At 36.6% G+C, this 20,193-nt stretch overlaps 3 protein-coding genes across 5 annotated transcripts in view; all 3 read right to left on the reverse strand.

Annotated features, from left to right (window-relative positions):
* cdh16 (cadherin 16, KSP-cadherin) overlaps positions 1-11,129 on the reverse strand; it is a 36,415-nt gene extending 25,286 nt beyond the window's left edge. The window contains exons 1-7 of the mRNA XM_051901306.1: positions 11,009-11,129; positions 9,725-9,783; positions 9,539-9,634; positions 4,647-4,781; positions 4,078-4,207; positions 2,891-3,049; positions 588-784 (exon numbers count right to left, since the gene is read on the reverse strand). Coding sequence (XP_051757266.1) covers positions 588-784; positions 2,891-3,049; positions 4,078-4,207; positions 4,647-4,781; positions 9,539-9,634; positions 9,725-9,760 — 753 coding nt within the window. The 5' untranslated portion in view covers positions 9,761-9,783; positions 11,009-11,129. The remainder of the gene's footprint in view (positions 1-587; positions 785-2,890; positions 3,050-4,077; positions 4,208-4,646; positions 4,782-9,538; positions 9,635-9,724; positions 9,784-11,008) is intronic.
* A 134-nt stretch (positions 11,130-11,263) lies between these two features.
* rrad (Ras-related associated with diabetes) lies at positions 11,264-13,872 on the reverse strand. 3 transcript variants are annotated; one of them, XM_051901307.1, is made up of 5 exons: positions 13,712-13,872; positions 13,201-13,565; positions 12,929-13,002; positions 12,505-12,709; positions 11,264-12,292 (listed from the first exon to the last, which is right to left on the reverse strand). In XM_051901307.1, coding segments are annotated over exons 1-5 (924 nt in total). In that variant the 5' UTR covers positions 13,714-13,872; the 3' UTR covers positions 11,264-12,014. The 3 variants fall into 3 exon arrangements, with proteins under 3 accessions (XP_051757267.1, XP_051757268.1, XP_051757269.1); XM_051901308.1 differs by having other exon boundaries at positions 13,201-13,569; XM_051901309.1 differs by having other exon boundaries at positions 13,201-13,477; positions 13,712-13,863.
* A 2,323-nt stretch (positions 13,873-16,195) lies between these two features.
* ciao2b (cytosolic iron-sulfur assembly component 2B) lies at positions 16,196-19,568 on the reverse strand. Its single transcript, XM_051901029.1, has 5 exons — positions 19,310-19,568; positions 18,931-19,008; positions 18,678-18,803; positions 18,544-18,589; positions 16,196-16,795 (listed from the first exon to the last, which is right to left on the reverse strand). Exons 1-5 carry the CDS (start codon positions 19,436-19,438, stop codon positions 16,695-16,697), a joined length of 480 nt encoding a protein of 159 aa, XP_051756989.1. The 5' UTR covers positions 19,439-19,568; the 3' UTR covers positions 16,196-16,694.
* Positions 19,569-20,193: the final 625 nt, after the last annotated feature.

Raw genomic sequence — 20,193 nt, forward strand, 5'->3', positions numbered from 1 at the left:
AGTAGCCTTGGTTAGGAAAGAAAAGCATTTTTGTTATCCATGAATTTTAGTGGGTGGAAATGCGGTGGTGTGTGTAGGAGGCTTCCATGAAGGAGAGAGCAGAGGATCTCTTGCCACAAACCCACAAACAACTTGTGATGGTAATAAAGATTATTCTGTAAACACACCTTACATACTTTCCACTACACATTGCACAATTGTACTCTGATATAGCTGGCTGTTTTCAAGCATGTTCTGATGTTAATTGTCTACCTAGATTTCACCTTTGCTGTGGAGTTAAATATAAAAAACTAAAGATAAGTGCTAAGAGGTCAAAAGTAGATGCCCCATTTCAACTATCACAATATCAGGTGTTTCAGAAACAGAGACTGTATGTTAAGATGGCAGTGAGTCATGATTAATATCATAAAATCTGAACATCAAGGAAAAGGTCATGTCATGATGAAAGCCATATGCAATTGTGGGATGCTGCCGCACTTGCCTTTGAAGAGGATGAATGCAATATAGACTCACCTATGATAAATTTATACACACAGGATATCTATCTCATGCCGCTAGTGCACCTAGAGCCCTTGATTTCATCTTACCTGTGAAATTGGGATAGGATATGGTCCAGGTAGATTTTCTTGCAGTCTCACAGGATCAGGTGAGGCCCATGCATTCCCAGTCACCTCCACCAACACAGTTCCAGTCGAGAAGAAAGCGTTGGCCTTGCCAGCCATGTCCTGCACCATCACCGAGAGCTTGTAGCGGCCACACATCTCTGGATCTAGCGTGGAGGCACCTGGATAGACGGACACATTTAAGAAAACCCCACAAATAGCTGACATAAAACATAAAATCATCATCACACCAACAACAGCTAAAAAGGGAAACTATTTAGTGAAAGTATCTTATATGTAACATCTAAATTAAATACCAAGTTCTGTCATGATACACTAGATGGTGCATGCTGATGGGTCCTTAATGCAACCTGCTGACAATTACATTGTTAACTACATGGCACAAGCTGATTGGTTCCTGTTGCATCTGCACCCAATGAGTTTGCTGCTCAACATTTAAATAGTTGGTCAGTGTTTACTGTAGCAGTTTGTAACGTATGCGTAGTGATGCTCTCGTGAACACTCGCGCATGTGCATTGAGTTGACGTGCGAGTCTGAACACAACAGCATAGCTGCGTCTGAAATCGCGTACTGTCTGAGTAGGTACTACATTTGAATTTAAATTTACTTCATGACCATTGAAAAAATACGTTCTATATAGTACAAATGCATGTAGTATGAATGAAACTACATCCGCCATGTTGTTACTGTCACATGACCTACCAGCGTCAGTTACGTCCCTTCAACTCCATTCACAAATCCTCTCCCGTGGCCTCATGGGATAGTAAAGTGTCCATCCTATGCGCACTTCAGAATCTCGCTGGAAGTAGTAAGTCATCCGGGTTTTTTTTTCCGAATACTATGAATTTTCGCGTTCTACTTAGGAGAAAAGTATTCGATTTTGGACGCAGCGCATGCTTTGTGATGCTTTCGTGAACACTCGCGTATGTGCTTTGAGTTGACGCGCGAGTCTGAACACAACATGCATGCGTCGTGAAGCTCTCGTGAACGTGCGTTGCAGATCACTATTTTTGTAAGTAAAGTGGTAAATTATGTTTTTTTGCGCAAACAAAGCACTCGTGTCACTTCATAAAACTGAGATTAAACCACTGGAGTCACATGGAGTACTTTAATGATGTTTTTCCTACCTTTCTGGACCTTGGAGTGGTAGTTGCAAAAACCTCTCAGACTTCATCAAAAAGATCTTAATTTGTGTTCCGAAGATGAACGAAGGTCTTACGGATGTGGAACGACACGAGGGTGAGTAATAAATGACAGAATTTTCATTTTTTGGGTGAACTAACCCTTTAAGATTTTTGTGGATTTTTTTTCAGGATTCTTTGATGAATAGAATGATCAAAAGAACAACATTTATTTTAAATAGAAATGTAACATTGTAAATTACCTGTCACTTTTGATCAATTTAATGCAACCCTGCTAAATATAAAAGTATTAATCTCTTTAACACAAGGTATATCACCCTGTGACCAATTCAAAGGCAGCGTTAAAGACCAACAGTGCAAAACCATCTACTGTCTGCACTGCTACATTAAAACACAGTGTACAAACTGAGAGCGTATTAAGCCTTTGTTTTTATCTCTTTGAGTTCATGCCAGGCTGCTCTCGTTGCTTTTGAACCAGAATCGTCTGAGCTGACCTGATGGGCTTGGGGTCTTGATGACTCATTCAAATTAACCATCTTGATTTTCTGGCTCTTTCTGTCACTGGTTCAAAATCATTTTCATTTCGTGGCCATGTTTAAAAAAAAAACAAGGGGTGATGCTGTTAACAGCCGAGTTAACAATGCAATAAGCAGAGCATGTTGGACTGGCTGAGTGAAAGAAAGAGTTATTAGCTGATTTCATTGTGGAATTGGGGTGAGAGAAGTGACAGATGAGGAAGGCAGTGAGTGCACTAGTCCAGAATTCATAAGAAAAGAGGTATTATTCTATGTCTTTTCAAGGTATGATTGGTCAATGCAATGGCATTGTGATTAGGACATGTACTGACTTTTTCTTTACCAAATATATCAGTCAGACTATTCATTCAATTATTTCTAATTTTCATGAGTTCACACTTGCAAAAAAGTCAGATAGAATGAATGTTATGTGTATGCGTGTGGCTTGCTGTCCGAGAACAGGGCTCCGAGCTCGGTATTTGGCCCGAACCCAGTTGATTACTGATTGTTGACAGCTGGCTGAAATGGACAGATTATTTGAATGTGCTCCTCCCGAACTTTGTTAATAAAACATAAATTTAGTCACAGACAAGCATTAGTAGTTTATTACCATCCTCTGTAAGAGACACTTCTCCGGTGATGGAATCGATGGAGAACATGTGGCTGGCAGGGATGCGTGGTATTTGGTCCAGAAGACTGAAGCGCAGGTCCGCGTGGGCGGTGTTTCGGTCGTCTCGGTCCAGCGCTTCCACCTGCATGAACGGAATTCCTGTGACAATGACACACACATCAGAATTATTTATCACAATCTACATGAACTGACTGAACTGATGCATTTAGATTGATGAGCAAATGGTGGTTATTTGCATATTAACACAACGGAATTTCAAAAATAGCTATTTCTCACAATCATATTTTTGGCCATTTTATTCCCAGTGTGAGAGGAGACAGAAAATGACATGGAGAAGAGAGAGGAATTGGATTGGCCATAAGAAAACATCTCAAAGCAAAGTCGTTGATTACCACAGAAAATTATTCTCACAAGTTTTTACTAAATGGGGTATTAGTCAAAATAATTATTAACAGCTGTCTATTGAGCTTAATTTAATAGCTATGTTTGATTGCAATCAAGTTGATTGTGAAACAACTTACAATCTCACAACAAGCCTGACATTCATCACAGGTCTTTACTGATGTTCTATATTCAAATAATTGCCAATGTGTATTCAACGTTGAATCAGTTTGTTTGTTTGTTTCTCAAGTATGTTCATTTTCTTCCTCAGTACGAAGCCTCTAAGGTCAGAGTACACGAGTCTCTCTTTTCTGATGTTCTTATAATAAGAGAGATGAGTAATCTCTGAACATTGATGAAAAAAAGCATTTTTCATTCAATTTCTTGATATTCACTACAGTTTCTACAAGCAAACAAGAATTTCTGAGAAAACAATTAAGAAATTCAACATACAAGCACTTCAAGTACATTTAATCTACCATCACAGGTAAAACAGCTTGTCTGTATGTCTAACAGACATAAAAATCTCTTCATGTGTCTCATCATAGAAAGTAAAAGGAAAAAAAAGCTACCATTCAATTACGGCACAATACGCTTTTTCTAACTGCGCTGCTATGCTACTCTAATTTATGGTGTGGTGTAGGAAATGTGTGACATTCAGACTAACAGTTTATCTCATTTAGCATCTCACGGCTGTAGAATTTCAGAAAAAGTCAAGGCAATTAAAATAAGCATCAAGCAAAGGATGTTTTCTGATGCAGACCTGCTGAGCGCTCCCCACCCACCTTTGAGAAGCCCCAGCTGCACGCTGCCTCTCATGCTCTCTTCCAAGAACACCGGCACGTTGTCGTTCTTATCGATGACGCACACCTCAACAGTAAAGCTCTGAGTGTGCATGGACTTTGTGAAGGACACCTGGGAAAAAGCACTCAGGTCAAAGCACTCAAAGCAGCATGTCTTATTAGAGCTCAAACGTTTTTGCTTCACGTTTTATTGGCCAGTCATTTTCGTCAGCATTTGTTATTTTGGGCTGCCTCCAGATGTCTTGAACATGGATTTTTACATGCTAAAATAATTGTATCAAAGGTGTAGCTTTCATTTGAACATTAGGGAATTAAGAAGTCATGTAGCAGTAGTGAATTTACATAAATCTCAAAGTAACTTACGCATTCAAAGAACTTGACTGTAACAATGAATGTTAAAAAACAAATCTTCTTGAAATGGAATTGATACATATGTAAGTGTATCCTGATTTCTTCAATGTATCTTGAAAAACTGACATAGGCTGAAGACAAAGGAACATTACATTTTGAATGATTTTTAAGAAAAAGGAAATTCCTTTATGATTCTGCACCTGCAAGGAGTAGGACGGCTGCTTCTCTCTGTCCAGAGGTTTAAGGGCATAGAGGAAACCTGACTCCACCCCAAAAATCCCTTCATCATCACCACTCACAGTCAGATCAGAATAGGTCAGGGGGAGATCCAGCAACTGTAAAATCAAAATATGGTAAATATATAAAAACACATATCTATAATGGGAAACACATATCTATAATGTTTTATGTATTTGTAAAAAAAGTTGTTCTGAAAGACTTAACATCTATTGCTTTATTTACTTATTTTTTTTATAACCAGTTTGTTTTGACAGACAGCATTATGTACAGTATGAGACATGGCTCTGGTGGGAACTGGCTCAGCTTACGCTTGGCATTAAAATGCGACCTGTATATGGAGGTTGCAAGCACTAAAAAAGACAAGTGTAAAAGCTTTTGTTACTGGTAACTGCTTGTTATATCAAGAAAGTTAGGGATCAGATTTCAGTGTAATCTATCTAGTCATCATATCTGCATTCAAATCACACAAACCCTGCCCATTCCACCTCTGATACACTCAGCCACGCAATTTCTTTTTAGAAGAATCACATGAATACTGCTTTGCTTTAGTGTCATTTGCGCGGTTGAAACTTTTCAGTGTGTAGATGACCTCGTTTTCTTAGCAGCATGAAAACTTTTTTTTTTTTCAAATAGTTAATAGATTATACACAATGCTAGCAAAAAAAAGCTCCCATCATAATCACAGAAGCTGTCAATCACACGAAAAATTCCATAAGCTGTCTGCACTAAACAAGAAATATCTTATATACATTGTGTCTATACTTTGTAGATTAGTGAAAGCACTCCTGCTAACCAAAACTCTGGAATTTTGAGCAGGTGGCATTCAAATGTTTCTGATTGGCCATTGCGCTCTGTAATTAGTTACAATGTTCAGTGTTGCAAAATAGCATGTTGCAAATAACAACCTTTGCTGCATTGGTACTAATTTTAAACAAAATGCTGGTGTAATCATCACTTTTAACAGTTATTGTGGTAACCGTAATCGAAGTCAGTGATCCCACAAGATGACTCTATAACTCAACAAGAACATTGCATGTTCTGCCAGTTATGGCAAAATCATAAATTAAAGCAAAATTCAGACTGTCCCAAGCATTTGTAATTGTCATTTATTATTCAAAACTTTTAAACTAATGTCAAATATAATGGTACATTATTTCAGACGTTAGTGCTAGATAGCTGTCTCTGTCTGTCTAGAAGTTATTGAACTTTGAGTTGGACTTGGAGCGGCATTTTTCAAGCAAGAGGTGGGAAAAGTTCCAAGTTGTCTGGTATGCTGCAAAATTGCACCTGTGAAACTCATAACTTCGTATTCTCTTTTTACAATAAGACACACATTCAAGTTGGAAACATAAAACGAAGTAGCCTATACAAAATAAGATACTATATTGTGAACAATAAACCCAAAAAACTACATCGGAACTCAAAAAGATGAAAATTATTCAAATCTATCACTTATTTATAATAGTATCAAAACTTATTGTCTAACATAGAGTTATTTCCTTTCAAAATCTTTCATTATAATTCACTACAGACTTGCTTTCTAATCACTGATCTCCAGTGATGGGGGTAATGCATTACAAGTAGCTTGAGTTACGTAATCAGATTACTTTTTTCAAGCAATGAGTAAAGTACCGCATTACTTTTAAATTTACAACAAAATATCTTGAGTTGCTTTTTTCAAATAAGTAACAGAAGTTATTTATTGACTGACAGCTCTCCTGTCTGTGTGAACATGATGGTTATTGTAGTTCTAGACTAAATGTGAACATGCATTTACTCATCTCACTTGCACGAAAATATTCAGTATTCCTCAAAATGAATAAAAACAGTGAAATGCAATCTCAGAATTTTACACCAACAAACGCTGATTGTAATACTCAAATTTTACGCCTGTAATAATTAACTATATTAAATTTCACAAATATACTATGTATTTGATGTCTTTGCTGCTGACCTTCAATGATCTAATTCAGCCATGCTAATAAGCAAAAATTACTTTAGATTAGATTTAGAAATAAGAGTGTTGGCCTTTCTTCTCCTGTATCCTATTCTTCTTTAATCCAGAATGGCAGCACAGCTGAAATGTTTGTTTGAGCTGCGTCCTCTACTGTGCTGTACTTTTCTCAGCCCAGGTAAGAGAAATAACGCAAAAGTAATGTAACGCATTAATTTTCATAAAAAGTAACTAAGTAATGCAATTAGTTACTTTTTTAGGGAGTAACACAATATTGTATATACTTTTAAAAGTATCTTTCCCCAACACTGCATTTAACTAATCTTAATTGTCAAATTATTTTTATTCCATGTATTATAAAATGATGTAATTTGACTGTAGGCATTGGTCCACCCTATTTCACCAAGTTCCACTCACTTTAAAATTTCTGGCCATGCCACTGGTGTAAACATGATGGTTTTTGCTGTTGACCTTCAATGATCCAATTCATCCAATAAGCAAAAATGACTTTAAACATCACATTTGTGTTTCACATTGAACTTTCTTCTCCTAAGTCATTTAACTTTTGGTGCGAAAGGGCCTTCCTTCATTTTTAACAAAAATAGAATTTTTGATTTTTTTGTTATTGAAAACAAACAACCAAGTCCAGCCCAGGTGAGAAAAAGTAATATAAATGTAGTGTAACACATTACTTTCCATTAAAAGTAACTAAGTGACATAATTAGTTACTTTTTAGGGAGCAATGCAATATTGTAACGCATTACTTTTAAGAAGTAACTTTACCCAACACTGATGATCTCTCTATATACTAGTCAACATTTGAAGTGGATCAAAACCTTTCATCAAAGTTGTCCTAAAACCAAAATGCAATACCTGTTCTTGTCTTAGGACAACTTTGATTAACTTTTTTGATCCATCAGTGTTTCAAGTTGACATGCTCCTTCCAACATCACAACTTGGCAACTCATGTATCATCCAGAATTCAGAGTTTCCCACTCGAGAAAAAACAACTCTGCTTGGTCATTCATGAGCTCCAAACTCATAAATTTCCAACTCCACACAATAATGCCTGTTAGTGTAAACAGGAGCTCTGGTTGTGTAGTAGGAGAGATCAGTGAGACTGATGTTTGGCTGAACCCTTCTCTAAATGCCTGTGAACGAACATGGCTGCTGCTGTTGACAGCAGGTATGTGGCTCAGTGGTTGACACCAATTAGCACAGAGATTCTGAATTCAGCTGAGTATGAGGCTACACATTGTAAATGCTTTGTGTACAATACTGACACATCCCATACTAGGTACAGTGTGATCACATGTCTTAAATAGGCTAGCACACAAACCTAAATAGCCTGTGTCATACCAACAATTCCCCTCTGCCTGGGCAGTGAATTGTAATTCTTTTGTTTGGTTCCTGGAATGTAACTCTGAATAGTGTTTTTCCATGCTTGCCCAGCATATTTAGAATAGCATGCCAGTGAGTGTTTATTAGGAAAGGTAAAGATTGATTGAAGCTCTAATTGCACACAGCATGACTCGCGTGGCACTTTGTAGCTCGCTCTTTCCCTGCCTGGTGAATCTGATACGCTGCCTACACACCTGCACAGGATATCCAGGGAACAGTCTTTTAAACCCATGCTTGGTTGTTTTGATTGACTGTGGTAAAAAAAGCTAGCAAAAAATTGATCAATTCTATCTGGGGTCCTTGCAGCCACAGCCCACAAGCTGAGGGCTTAAAAAAACAATACATGAATGTGTCATTTGTCACTTATTTTTAAAGCCTAAACAAATATTATGTAGCCATCATTTTGTACTTTCAGTGATCACACAGGGTAATTATCCACCCACTCACATGTAGGCCATTATACTTGATTTGGACACCACACAGAGACTGTTTTGATAGCATGGCGTCAAACGCAGAAAATGGTGAGCAAGAAGCACTAGGACCCAAACAGTCAGAAATGCTGCCAATTACAGTGTCTAAGCGAAAAGCTTTTTAGAGAGCAACCGGCTATTACTAAACTACATCTGGTAAAAATGTCTGTCACATGGATTGAAGTAAGGCATTGTAAAGGAGATCCAAATTTAGTTTGGTGACGTCTGGTTGGTGCGTGAATGCCTGCTCATAATTACACCTTGAGTTCTGAGTGCTCTGGGGAGTGGGATGTAGGGTTTATTGAATGGAATGTTCAATGATCTGCTTTTCACTCCTTTCTCTACATTGCTCTTAGAAGCAGTCATTAATACATTCTCAGAACTCTTTAGTCATTCAGAACACAGCACAAGGACAGTCCATTTTAACCAACTAGTTTATAAATAACATGCAGAACAATTTCTTTAACTCAGTGATCTTTGTGGTATTTTAGTCACCAGATCTGACAATATGTTGACTAGAATGTCAGAACTGCTTATTAAAATTCTTAGCCTACCAAAATGTTCAGAACCTTGGTGTCACATATTCTCACATTTGAAGATTACATCAGTTCTGGTCTAGACTGTAAAACGGCACACCTCCGCATCATACGTAATATGAGAGAGTCTGACATTCTACTTGCCTTCATAATCTCCCTTCTTGATTACTGCAATGCCCTTTTCATCAGCCTAGTCAACAAAACCATTGATAGACATATTGCCAACCTGTATCATCCTGTATTAAGTGCAAAAAAACACCTCTTAACCTTCACAGCTCCTCATGGCCCTTCCCCTCTTCATCTATCTGAGCTACATTCAGTCTATGCACACCTGCACAGGCAATTAATATTATGTTAATATTAATACTTATTAATATTTTATATATTTATTTTAACTATGGACAAATATACCCAATATAAGCTGAGCTAAATATTCCACTAATATGTAAACTTTCCAAAGACATTTTGTCCTCTTTAAAGAAAGAGCTCACCTTGGTGAGGTACCATGGGAAAATACCGTCATAGTTTTCTGGAACACCAATTTTAAGATGAGCGGTCTCAGAAAGCAAAATGTTTTGAGTCAGCACCTGAAATAGAAAGCAATTAATTGCAGAAGGTAAAGCATGCGGAGTGATAAACATTTATGTATTCCAGACAAAAAGGCAAAGAGAACGTACGCTCAGTGCAATAAAGCAAGCACTCAGAGATTCCATCGAGCCAACAGCAGCCTTTATGCCTAAGACAAACAAAAACAAAATAATTTAAGCATTCATGCTTTTTTTTTTTTTTTTTTTAAAGTTCAAGCTAAAGTTTCTACTGGATTTGCTTTTAAGGTGCACTCAGTAGCTGCCTAAGTTTGAGAAGATTCTTTTTTCACAAGCCATACTATAGGTTCCCGGACACTTAGAATCTCATGTGAATGTACATAAATGTATGTGTTTTTCTCCAAAAAGTTTAAGAAAAACAAAAAACAAAACAAAACAAAAAACACTGGGTGCACCCCTAAATGTATAATTCACCCAACAATTAAAATTCTGTCATCATTTACTCACCCTCAAGTTGTTCCAAACCTGTAAGAGTTTTTTTTTGCTGAACACACACACACACACAAAAAAGATATTTTGAAGAATGTTGGTGATTAAAAGAGTTGATGGTAGCCATTGATTTCATATTTTTGTCAGTGGGGCCCATCAACTGTTTAATTACCAACATTCTTCAAAATATCTTCTTTTGTGTTCAGCAGAAGAAACTCATACAGGTTTGGAACAACTTGAGGGTGAATAAATGGTGACAGAATTTTTATGAGTTTCAAACATTTTTTTTTTTTTTGGTGAACTATCCCTTTAAGAGAAAGTAATTGGCTGAGTGAAAGAATCAAGCGTGCCATCAGACAACTTTTCCTTCAGTTAATGTTCAACTTGAGTACACCTCATTAATGTAACTTCACGTAAGTGTCGAGTTACTTCTGTGCGCGTTTTTTTTCAGGGACAACTGCACGATTTAGAGTAACTTTTTTTTTAATACAAGACATCATAAAACAAGAATATCCGACACGTACCCGTTTCACAAAATAATAAATTCTGTGCTTGTAGCGATTACATCAATGAAAACAAACAAATAAATAAGAACCTGTACTAACATATTACGTCGGCGAAGAAAGAAAAAATAGCATATAGCTATGTACGCCCTACACAGAACTAGATCTACTCGCACTTAAAACAAACAAACAAAAAAATATAGGCTAAATGAAGTCACGATAGCTACTGCCATAAGTAAAACGCGGTTGTTTATGCCGGAATAGTCTATAGGCCTACGTGTAGCCTACCAAAAACAACGCAAACAATTTAAAACGACAACAAAACTCTATAAATTAACGTCAGGGTGAACTGTGACAGTAACAGTAATCTTACGCTTTTTTCTGTTTATCTAATCATATGTTGTTTAATAAAAGCAGCTCTTACCTCCTGTCCACACTTCCCGTGAGTGAAATTGAGAATGGCTTTAAGCTTAGAAGAGCATCGAATCTGCTTTGTATCTGATTAATGATTAGCTTTCTTAATTTGTCTGAGAAAACCTTTAACTACCTTGTTTCCTCCAATTATACATCTGACTAACAAGCCCTTGGCTTGCATATGTATGGGGGAATAAATTACATGGTATTATAGCCTCAAGTTTGAATCTGTGTTTTGTTTGTAGTAAATAGAACGCCTTGCAAATTAAGATTTTTTATTTTATTTTATTATAAAACCAACTGTAAACATGTAACAAAATTAACAACTCAATAATATTAAATGACATTAAGTGCAAATCAAACGTTTTTAAAAACAGCTCACAACACATAATTTATTGCTTCTATGTCATTCATTTGCACATGGAGCATAGATGTCGAAGTAGACGTGTCAGACCTCTTATATTGAAACTTCTTATTTATATTGCCTCTTGCCCTACCCCACCCCACCCCTCAAAAACCCAAACCTTCTAGTTCAGTGTCTTGGCTGAGTTACGAACCTGCGCACTCAGTTTCAAGTAACATTTGATTCCATGTTATTTCAACAAGAAAATGACTTGTGCTCATCCCCTAGATATGCACACATATGCATTCCACATCTTATACAGCTGTATTACACATAAGGAAAAGAACCTATTTCTTTTGCCTTCGTGCAAACGTAACCATAGCTCTCTGAAGGGAACATTGTGATTTGTGGATTTACATCCTATTTACATGTGTAGAATTTGACAACTATACATATTAAGGCAACAAAACAGAAAAAAGTAACATAACAATAAAAAGCTTCATAGCGGTCAACAGAATCAACATGATTTTGTCAGTTTTGTTTCTCATATAATCTCTTTTTCTGTTTACAAAACAAGTTCATATTTAACTGTACAGCTATATAGTCCTTATATTAGCATTAAAAACACACAGCTTCTGGTCGTGGGTATCAGAGGGCGTATTAGTCCAGGTTTTCAGAGCACTGACAGGTCGTGACACGATTTGGACTTCTGTCTAAAGGCCATCTTCTTGTTCTTCCGTGCCACCATACGGCCCAGGAAACGCTTGGCCTTTTTGCTGATGCTCTCGCGGCGCTTGCAGTTGGCCATGCGGCGGGCGTTCTCTTCCTTGCTGTCTTTGCGAAGGCGAATTTGCCGTACGATGCCCTCGAAGAGGTCGCGCACATTGTGATGCAGGGAGGCTGAGGTCTCTATGAACTTGCAGTCAAACACAACGGCACAGGCACTGCCCTCTAGAGAGATGAGGAAAAAGACATGCAGGTGAGCAATAACTCCATTACCAGAGAGACGGAGGCTACAGTGTAATCATTACTATATGCCTCCTGGCTGTTCCTGAAAGCTCAGGAGCTCAGGAGATTACTTTATCCAAAACATTTACAACATAAGGCTGTGTGCCATCTACGTGCCATATTTAAAATAGAGAAGAAGATGGGTGAAATCTTACCATCTACAGACACTTCTCGGGACCGCACCAAGTCGCTCTTGTTTCCCACCAGGATGATGGGGATGTTTTCCGACTGCCGAGCTCTGCGCAGCTGGATTCGTAGCTCTGAAGCTTTCTCAAAGCTGGACTTGTCTGTCACAGAGTACACGATGATATAGGCGTCTCCCATACGCATACACTGATCTTTCAGCCACTGGCTGTTATCCTGTAGGAATAAATTGGATGGTTATACAGTGCAAAGTTTATAGTGATCATAAGTAATGACAATGCCATTCCATTTTTAAAATCTATTTTTATTTATTTTAATTAATTTAAATAATTTATTTTAATATTTTTTTTTATACTTTAGTATTTTATATTTATTTAGTTTAAAATAAATTAATTAATAAGTGAATAAATATTACTCTTAATGTCCATTGCTTACCTGTTCCCATATGTCATACAGAAGGATTGATGTCTCCTCGTCATCAACCACAAGGGATCTGTCATATGTGTTTCCTGAAATGAAAGTGCAATTCATAAGTACACAATAATATTATACTCAAGAATATCTCTAATTATTACACAGGTTTGTAAAACCAAAAGCACCACACCACTTCAGACAGATGCTGCCTGAAGACTGTACTAAAATCTAAAATGATTAGTCTGAAGGGTAAATCTTAATTCAAGCAGATGAATTCAAAACATTTAGGCTACCTGTTTCCTCGCAGTCGTTACTGTCTTCAACTCCACCAAATATTCTCGCCAAACTCGACTTCCCAACGCCGTGCTCGCCCAGGAGGACCACCTTGTAGATCTGGCAGTCTGAATCGCTGCCGGAGGAGATGACCGAGTCGGAGGAGTCGGACACGCAGCTGTTCCTGTGCTGCTCTCCCGGACTGAAGCGCATGAGGCTGGACAGCTCGGTGGGCTGAGCCTCGGGCATCGAGCGCAGCTCTCGGTCGTCCACCGGCATGCTCCTTCTGTGTAAGTTCTGCAGATGGAGGGGAAACGGCATGCTACCTCTCCTCTTATCCATGTTCCTCAATTTGTCTCCTTTGTTCAAAGTCATGACTCCAAACCTGTCTGTGTAGAACTATATTTTAACAACTGTACCTACTATATAATGACACTTTTTTATACACTTATAGGCTACCTATAACAATAGCTAAGAATATAACTCCAAGAGGAGTTAAAAGATATGAAAACATGCCAGAATGTTACTTACATTTGAGTGCGGCTACAACGTTTTCCGTTCAATGTCAAAATTCCAGTTATTCCGTTTAGTCTCCGTTATTCTTCCACTGAGGGTTTCGCTTATGGTCTCTGATGAGACGGATCCTTTATTTATGCGAGTGAGTGACGTCAGCCCGAGGGAGGGCTTGCCTCGGAGAATCACTTGTCTCTCTTATAGTAATAACATCATTTTGAGGGAGGGGCGAAATCCAGCGCGTGTGATTCATACTTTTGCGAGGGCGTCCAGCAGAGAGGGACTTCCCTCCCCTGCGTGCGCGTGTAATGCATGAACAATGGGCTGAATCAGGTTCCGCCTTTACTAGTACTATACAGGCATGAAATACGTTCTTCATCGTCTGTACTAGTAAAGGCGTATAGCCAGTCATCAAAGCTTCATGAAAATAAATCGGGGTACAAACATTTTTTTTTTTTTTTATTCTACTGCTGAAATAGACATCTTGCTGGTATTAACTGGTTTAAGCTGGTCTCCCAGCCAGAGCACAGCTGAACTGTAAAAAATCGTAATTTTATAGGCAAAACAAAATGCTAAAAATGCTGTAAATTAGTGTACTGTAAGATGCCTAACCATATATGGTAAAATATATTTCAATAGACATTACAAGAAGTAAAGGTAGAAGTAAAATTATGAATTACAGAGAAAATGTATATTATATTCAACAACAATACAATATAAGAATATATAGACCTATACCATCACAGCAAATTCAAATTATGTATGTTTAAAAAGCAGGATATTAATCAACTTAAAATTTACAGAAAAAGAGGTTTTCCCAGATTAAAAAAAAAAAAAAAAAATCTAAACATTTGTTTAGATTCATGAAAAGAAAACATTTGTTTAGATTTGATTAAATCTGTCTCTTCTTTTTTTTTTTTTTTTTTATTTTTTTTTTTTACACTGGGTTGTTTTCTGTTGCATTTTATGTTATGTAGTTATAGCATTATTTTTGTGTTAGGTGTGACATATTTTATTGTTGGTGTGGTTAACTGCTCTATATTGTTATTATTTGTTACAGCTGCTGGAAAGGTACATTTCTAAGTCACCATAATGCTTTTAATTGTACCACCTTTTTATTATCAATATTTTACAGTAACAAAATTAAATGGCTCAGACAGGTTGGTACGTTACCATTATATGAATTCATGGCATACAGTTACAAATTGTAACGTCACCAAAATGTCACCACGTAATCATCACCCCAATCCCTTTTTTTTTTTTTTTTTTTTGACATCCTGTAATTCTCAAGGGCAAAACTACCCTTTCATCACACTGATGGAGTGCATTTAGAGGTAGTTCAATGTTGCCATCTAGTGGTAAGTGTTAGGTATGGCATATGACAATTTCTGCATGTTTTATTAGATCTGATTTGTTTTTTGTTGCTTTTGTATTTTTGTTTTTTGACTCTCTGACTCTAAATAACTTTGGGTTTATGCATTGCAATGACTTGCCAAAGTTATGGGATTTTTTATAGCCTGCTCTAGCTGCATCTATTCACCTGTTATGCCAAGGCCTAACTGCTAAACCATGAAGAAACACTTTACAGCACTATAAGTCACATAGGCATAACCAAGTCTTGGACACCTGAGCATAACCAGAAGAAATGTATTAGATCACAGTTACTTGATGCACTGCATCATTTACTGTTTTACTCAGACAATATATGCATTGTTTTGTGCTGATGTGACCTGACATACAGTATGTCCTTTCTACTTATAGATGCACAAAACAAAAATTAATATTTGAAAGTTCAGTATTTTATGACTGGACCAAAAAAGACTTGCAAAGTTAGCTAGTCTGGTAATTTATATATATATAAAAAAGACTATTGAATAAGAGTTCTATTACATGAAATAGTATCTTTCATGCATTTTTAATGTGTGCCAGTGAAAGCACTTTTTATGACTTGAAAGCCAAGCAAGTGTAATCTAAATACACTCTGCAACCTATTGTGCTTATTATAGTATCTGTATGTCTTCTGCCTTTAGCTTAGACAGACTATGGATCCTCTTCCAACTTTTAGAAGACAAAACATTTTTTAATTATAACTTACTTATAACACAGGTCAGTGACTTGTTATATTACAATAACGCAGTGTGTAAGTTTAATGGTCTGTGATGAAGGTATTTCCATAAATAATTCTACAGAAGTTACCCTGCCCTGCCTATATTGTGAAGCATCTAGTGGAAAGTTAATGATGTATAATGCTATATTGATGTACCACTAAATCCATATTTAATTTATCTGTATCACAGCATTCAAATTAGGCCTACGTTTATTTATTTTTTTAAAATAGCTTTTTATAAGTTGTTGCCTTTCAATCAAGCAAGAAAAATCTCATTACCGTAAATAGCTGTAATTTCAAAGCAAACCTCTGATACAACTGACCTTGGGAAAATATTGTTTGCTTATGGGTAAGTGCTTAAACTTTTTTTTAAAATCACAAAATTGATTTCAAAATTCGTTTTCAAATTTTTATTGGCAAAAACAATAGGTAAAAAACAAAGCAGTGCAAATTATCTCTGTTGTACATTCTTCAGTTTGATCAATAAGAAATTTCTTTGAAAACAAACTTCTAAAATGATGGCATGTCAAAATGAGAATACTGTTAAAAGTCATTTTGTACATATTCACAAATATATGACATAGTTACAGAATAACTTTTCTTTCTGTATCCACGTACTCTCAAACAGAAAAACTAATTCTGTTTTCCACATACATTCTCCATTACTGTTGTTTCCTTTCCTGATGCCTTTTTAACTCAACTTGGATGCATATCTCACTTTATAAGTACTAACCAGGCAGTCTCCCTGTTTGAGTATAGCACTGGAATTATAAAAGAAGCAAAAAAATACTAATAATGATAATGGAGCTCACATTATTATTATTCACACAGTTCTAGCTTGGCTGTAGAAGTTCAATCATGATGATGTGTCAAAGGAGCATGTGATTCTTCAGATCACATGCTTCTGGTGGACAGACACTGGTTGACTACCTCCAGCAGCTGAGAGTTCTCCAGAGCTGCTGCCACTCTTTCTTTGTCAGCAAGCTGCTTATTGACTGGAGTAGAAAAAACACAACATGCTGTCAAACTAAAGTTTTAGTTTAAAACAGAAACGGTGCTGTGTAACAGAAAAAAATGTTACATTAACTCATAAAGCCTACTGTACCATATTTGATATAGATATCTAAGGCCTATAAATGATCAAAATGATCAAAACGATCAAAACTTTGCTGAAAAATCCACTGCACACTATCTACTACGTGCCTTCTGATTGATGGTTCAAGTAAAAGGTTTTAAGTAAAAGTCCACCTTTAGGCTGTAGTACGCATGAAAACATGAGAATAACTTTTTGTTAGTAATATTTAAAAATGATATGTGCTGGATTTCCCGATAACGTTGTCTCTTAGCACAATGCGAAGACTCTAAAGGTATAACTGCAGATCTATCTTTTTTAGGCATGTTCCCTGAACTAGGAGGTTGCTTAAGTTATATATTCTTACGTGCAATGTTACCAGGTGCTGTCCATGACGGCGGTGCTGAATTGGTTGATATTGATGACTCGAGAATCGATATTTACTCTATGCAGGGGCTGCTTCACTGCGTTATGTGAGAAAGCGGTGATCTTAATAAAAGAAGCACTTCAGAAGTAGAAATTGCATTTATCAGGACTCATGGGATCATGGGAAATAATCCAAATTGCAAACTAAATATAGGCCTATTGTAATTTATCTATATTCTGGGGGCTCTATATTCTAGCTGAGCCCCCAGTGTAAGTTTAAGGCGACCATTATTTTAGAACATTATTTTAGAAAGTATTAATTCCTTAGAGATGCGTCATGCAGCTGACAGATACTGTATGTACATATTGCGTTTATATCGTTTTTTCCTTTTTTTATTCAAAATATTCACAAACTTGTTAACTATATCATGAATTTTATGATATATTCCAATTGTAAAATATGTGGAAGTGAATTTTTGTCACTCGATGAGTTTGCACCACAATTCAGAGCTGTCGGAATAGATTTTTTCCCGAAATACATAAAAGTATGTGGTCGGTGAAGGGGGAGAAGAATAGCGTAAACTTTATTGTTTCATACACAATGTGTATCTGAAATTAATAAAACACTTTGTCAAATTATATAATTGAAAGGGTTATTATTGCAGCTTCCTTAGACATAAGTGTATGGAATTTGATTTTAACAAACTATAAATGTCTTTTTTATATAGCCTAGTTCTTTATTCAAATGTGCATTTAAATGTCTGAAACCTAAAATAAACCTGATGTGGTTGAAAACAATGAATAGTTGTGATATATGACAAAGCACATTTAAATTTAGCAGTAAATCTTTGCATTTTATTCTTTGCCATTATCCTAATTGAACACTGGGTGTAATACAACTTCAGAATCATATTTGTATAGACTGTCAACAGTGATAAGGTATAGCTAAGAGCAGTCCAGATCAACCTCATGAACGAATGACTTACAGAAGGTATACTTAAATACCTAAAAACCTAAGAATGTTTCGGGAAACACGTATTAACGTTAAGGTATAGCTTAAGGTATAACATAAGAACAACGTAGAGTTAAGAAGGTTTCGGGAAATCCAGCCATGAACATTTCTTGAACTGAAGGAACTTAGGTTAATTTGATTACCCATGCATCATTTTGCAACATACAACACATATGCAAATTATTATTATTATAATTTTTGCCTAAAGGTGCAATAAACATTTTCACACTATTATTTCATATGTCAGGCTTTACAGGGTTAAGGTTGTTCTACGTTTTATAATAAACGTTTACCTGCATCCTCTGAGGCATGTGTGCCAGGTGTGATGTGAACGTCAATCTAACAAAACGGCAAAAAGGCAAAATCAAATGACTTAGATGGGAAACCCAAAGCCTACTGTAAGTGTTTGGCTGCGTATTAAATTTACCTTAAATCTGTCAGGCAGGGAGCGCAGAAGCTTGACTTTGATAGACAGGCCAATGAGTGTGGCCATACTGCAGTGTGGGATGGTCGGTGTGAACTCCACAGACACTGTGCTCTCCTGATCATTCACCTACTCAGAGAGAAAAACATGACAGATAGATAGATAGATAGATATTTTATTAATTTGATTAATTTGAAAAGGTCTATTGTTGTCCAACTGAAGTTTTTGATTTAAACTGCTCGCAGATCAGACTCACATTGACGCGCATTTGTTCCACGACATTCAGTTCTTCGAGGGACAGTGGGTGCTCGGGGTCATTGATCGATCTGATCAGATGTATTAATTTAGTTAAGGTCTGACTCAAAGTATCCAAAATGCATTAAATTGGGGCTTCTGAATTATAGCAGTTTGCTAAGAATTATAGCAGTTTGCTACACTCCAGCATAACATAACAGGCATTAGAAAGCAAAGCTGTCTTCCCTGAACTAAAATGGCTAGCTTTTCAGGTTAAGAAAATCATGAAAGCATGACCTTGATCTAGCTGTCGTCATGGCAGATAATTCAAAGCAACAGGGCTGCTTGACAGCTTTTGTGTAGCTAGAGCCAAATGATGTTAACAGTTACATTGAAAGGATATCGAAGATTTCCCTGTCATCGATAGGGTCCGCTACATCCTCATCTTCATCAGTGGCAGTGAGGAGTCTTTCCCCTGATCGCTGAAATATCAGAGGATTGGCGTTTTCTAGTCGAGTTCCCCCTGACATTATTACCTACTCAACGATAAAACGTTATCCAACACACTAAGCTGTCAGACGTCAGATCACTCTGCAAAGCCAAAACAAGCTAGCCGGAAGTCATACCATAAAACCCGGAAACAGCATAAACGCTTTTTAAAATAAAAGTTTTATTTATAAAAGTCAGGACGTTTTCTTGCAAATGTTAACTTTGTAAATAATAATAATAAAAATTATAATAATAATAATATAGATTTCCATGCAGTGGTTTTAGCTATTTAAACTTAAGAGTTAAGATACTAACCCCAAATTCTTTCCTTTCACTTGTTCAACAGATGCTGAAAACGTTTGTTCTGCTCAACTTCATCAACACAAATATATGTTATATTTTCAGCATTTCTACATCTGCAACATTTATCTCAGATTTATGGCAGCAGTTACCTCAGATTTAATCTATTGTCATTGCACGGAATGATCTGGACAATTTTCCAGTGCAAAGTGATTTTGTTTTTGCAAGAAAAAAAAAAAAAATAATAATAATTTATTGTCTTTAACTAAGAGAGGTGAATGTAAATTTGAAGCAGTTTTACACACGAGGCAAAAAACTTTCCAAAACATCCGTCGGTGCCGAGGTGACCACTGTCATCAGTACGCTCATAACAACAGGCAGGAGAAAGCAACGCTCTCTGAACTAAAATTGTTAGTTTTTCAGGTTAAGCATCACAGGTGCTCACAAAGCAGTGTTCATCAACCTTGAAAGCATGACCTTGATTTAACAGTGAGGT

The sequence above is a fragment of the Ctenopharyngodon idella genome, chromosome 7, assembly GCF_019924925.1.
Source record: "Ctenopharyngodon idella isolate HZGC_01 chromosome 7, HZGC01, whole genome shotgun sequence".
NCBI lineage: Eukaryota > Metazoa > Chordata > Actinopteri > Cypriniformes > Xenocyprididae > Ctenopharyngodon > Ctenopharyngodon idella.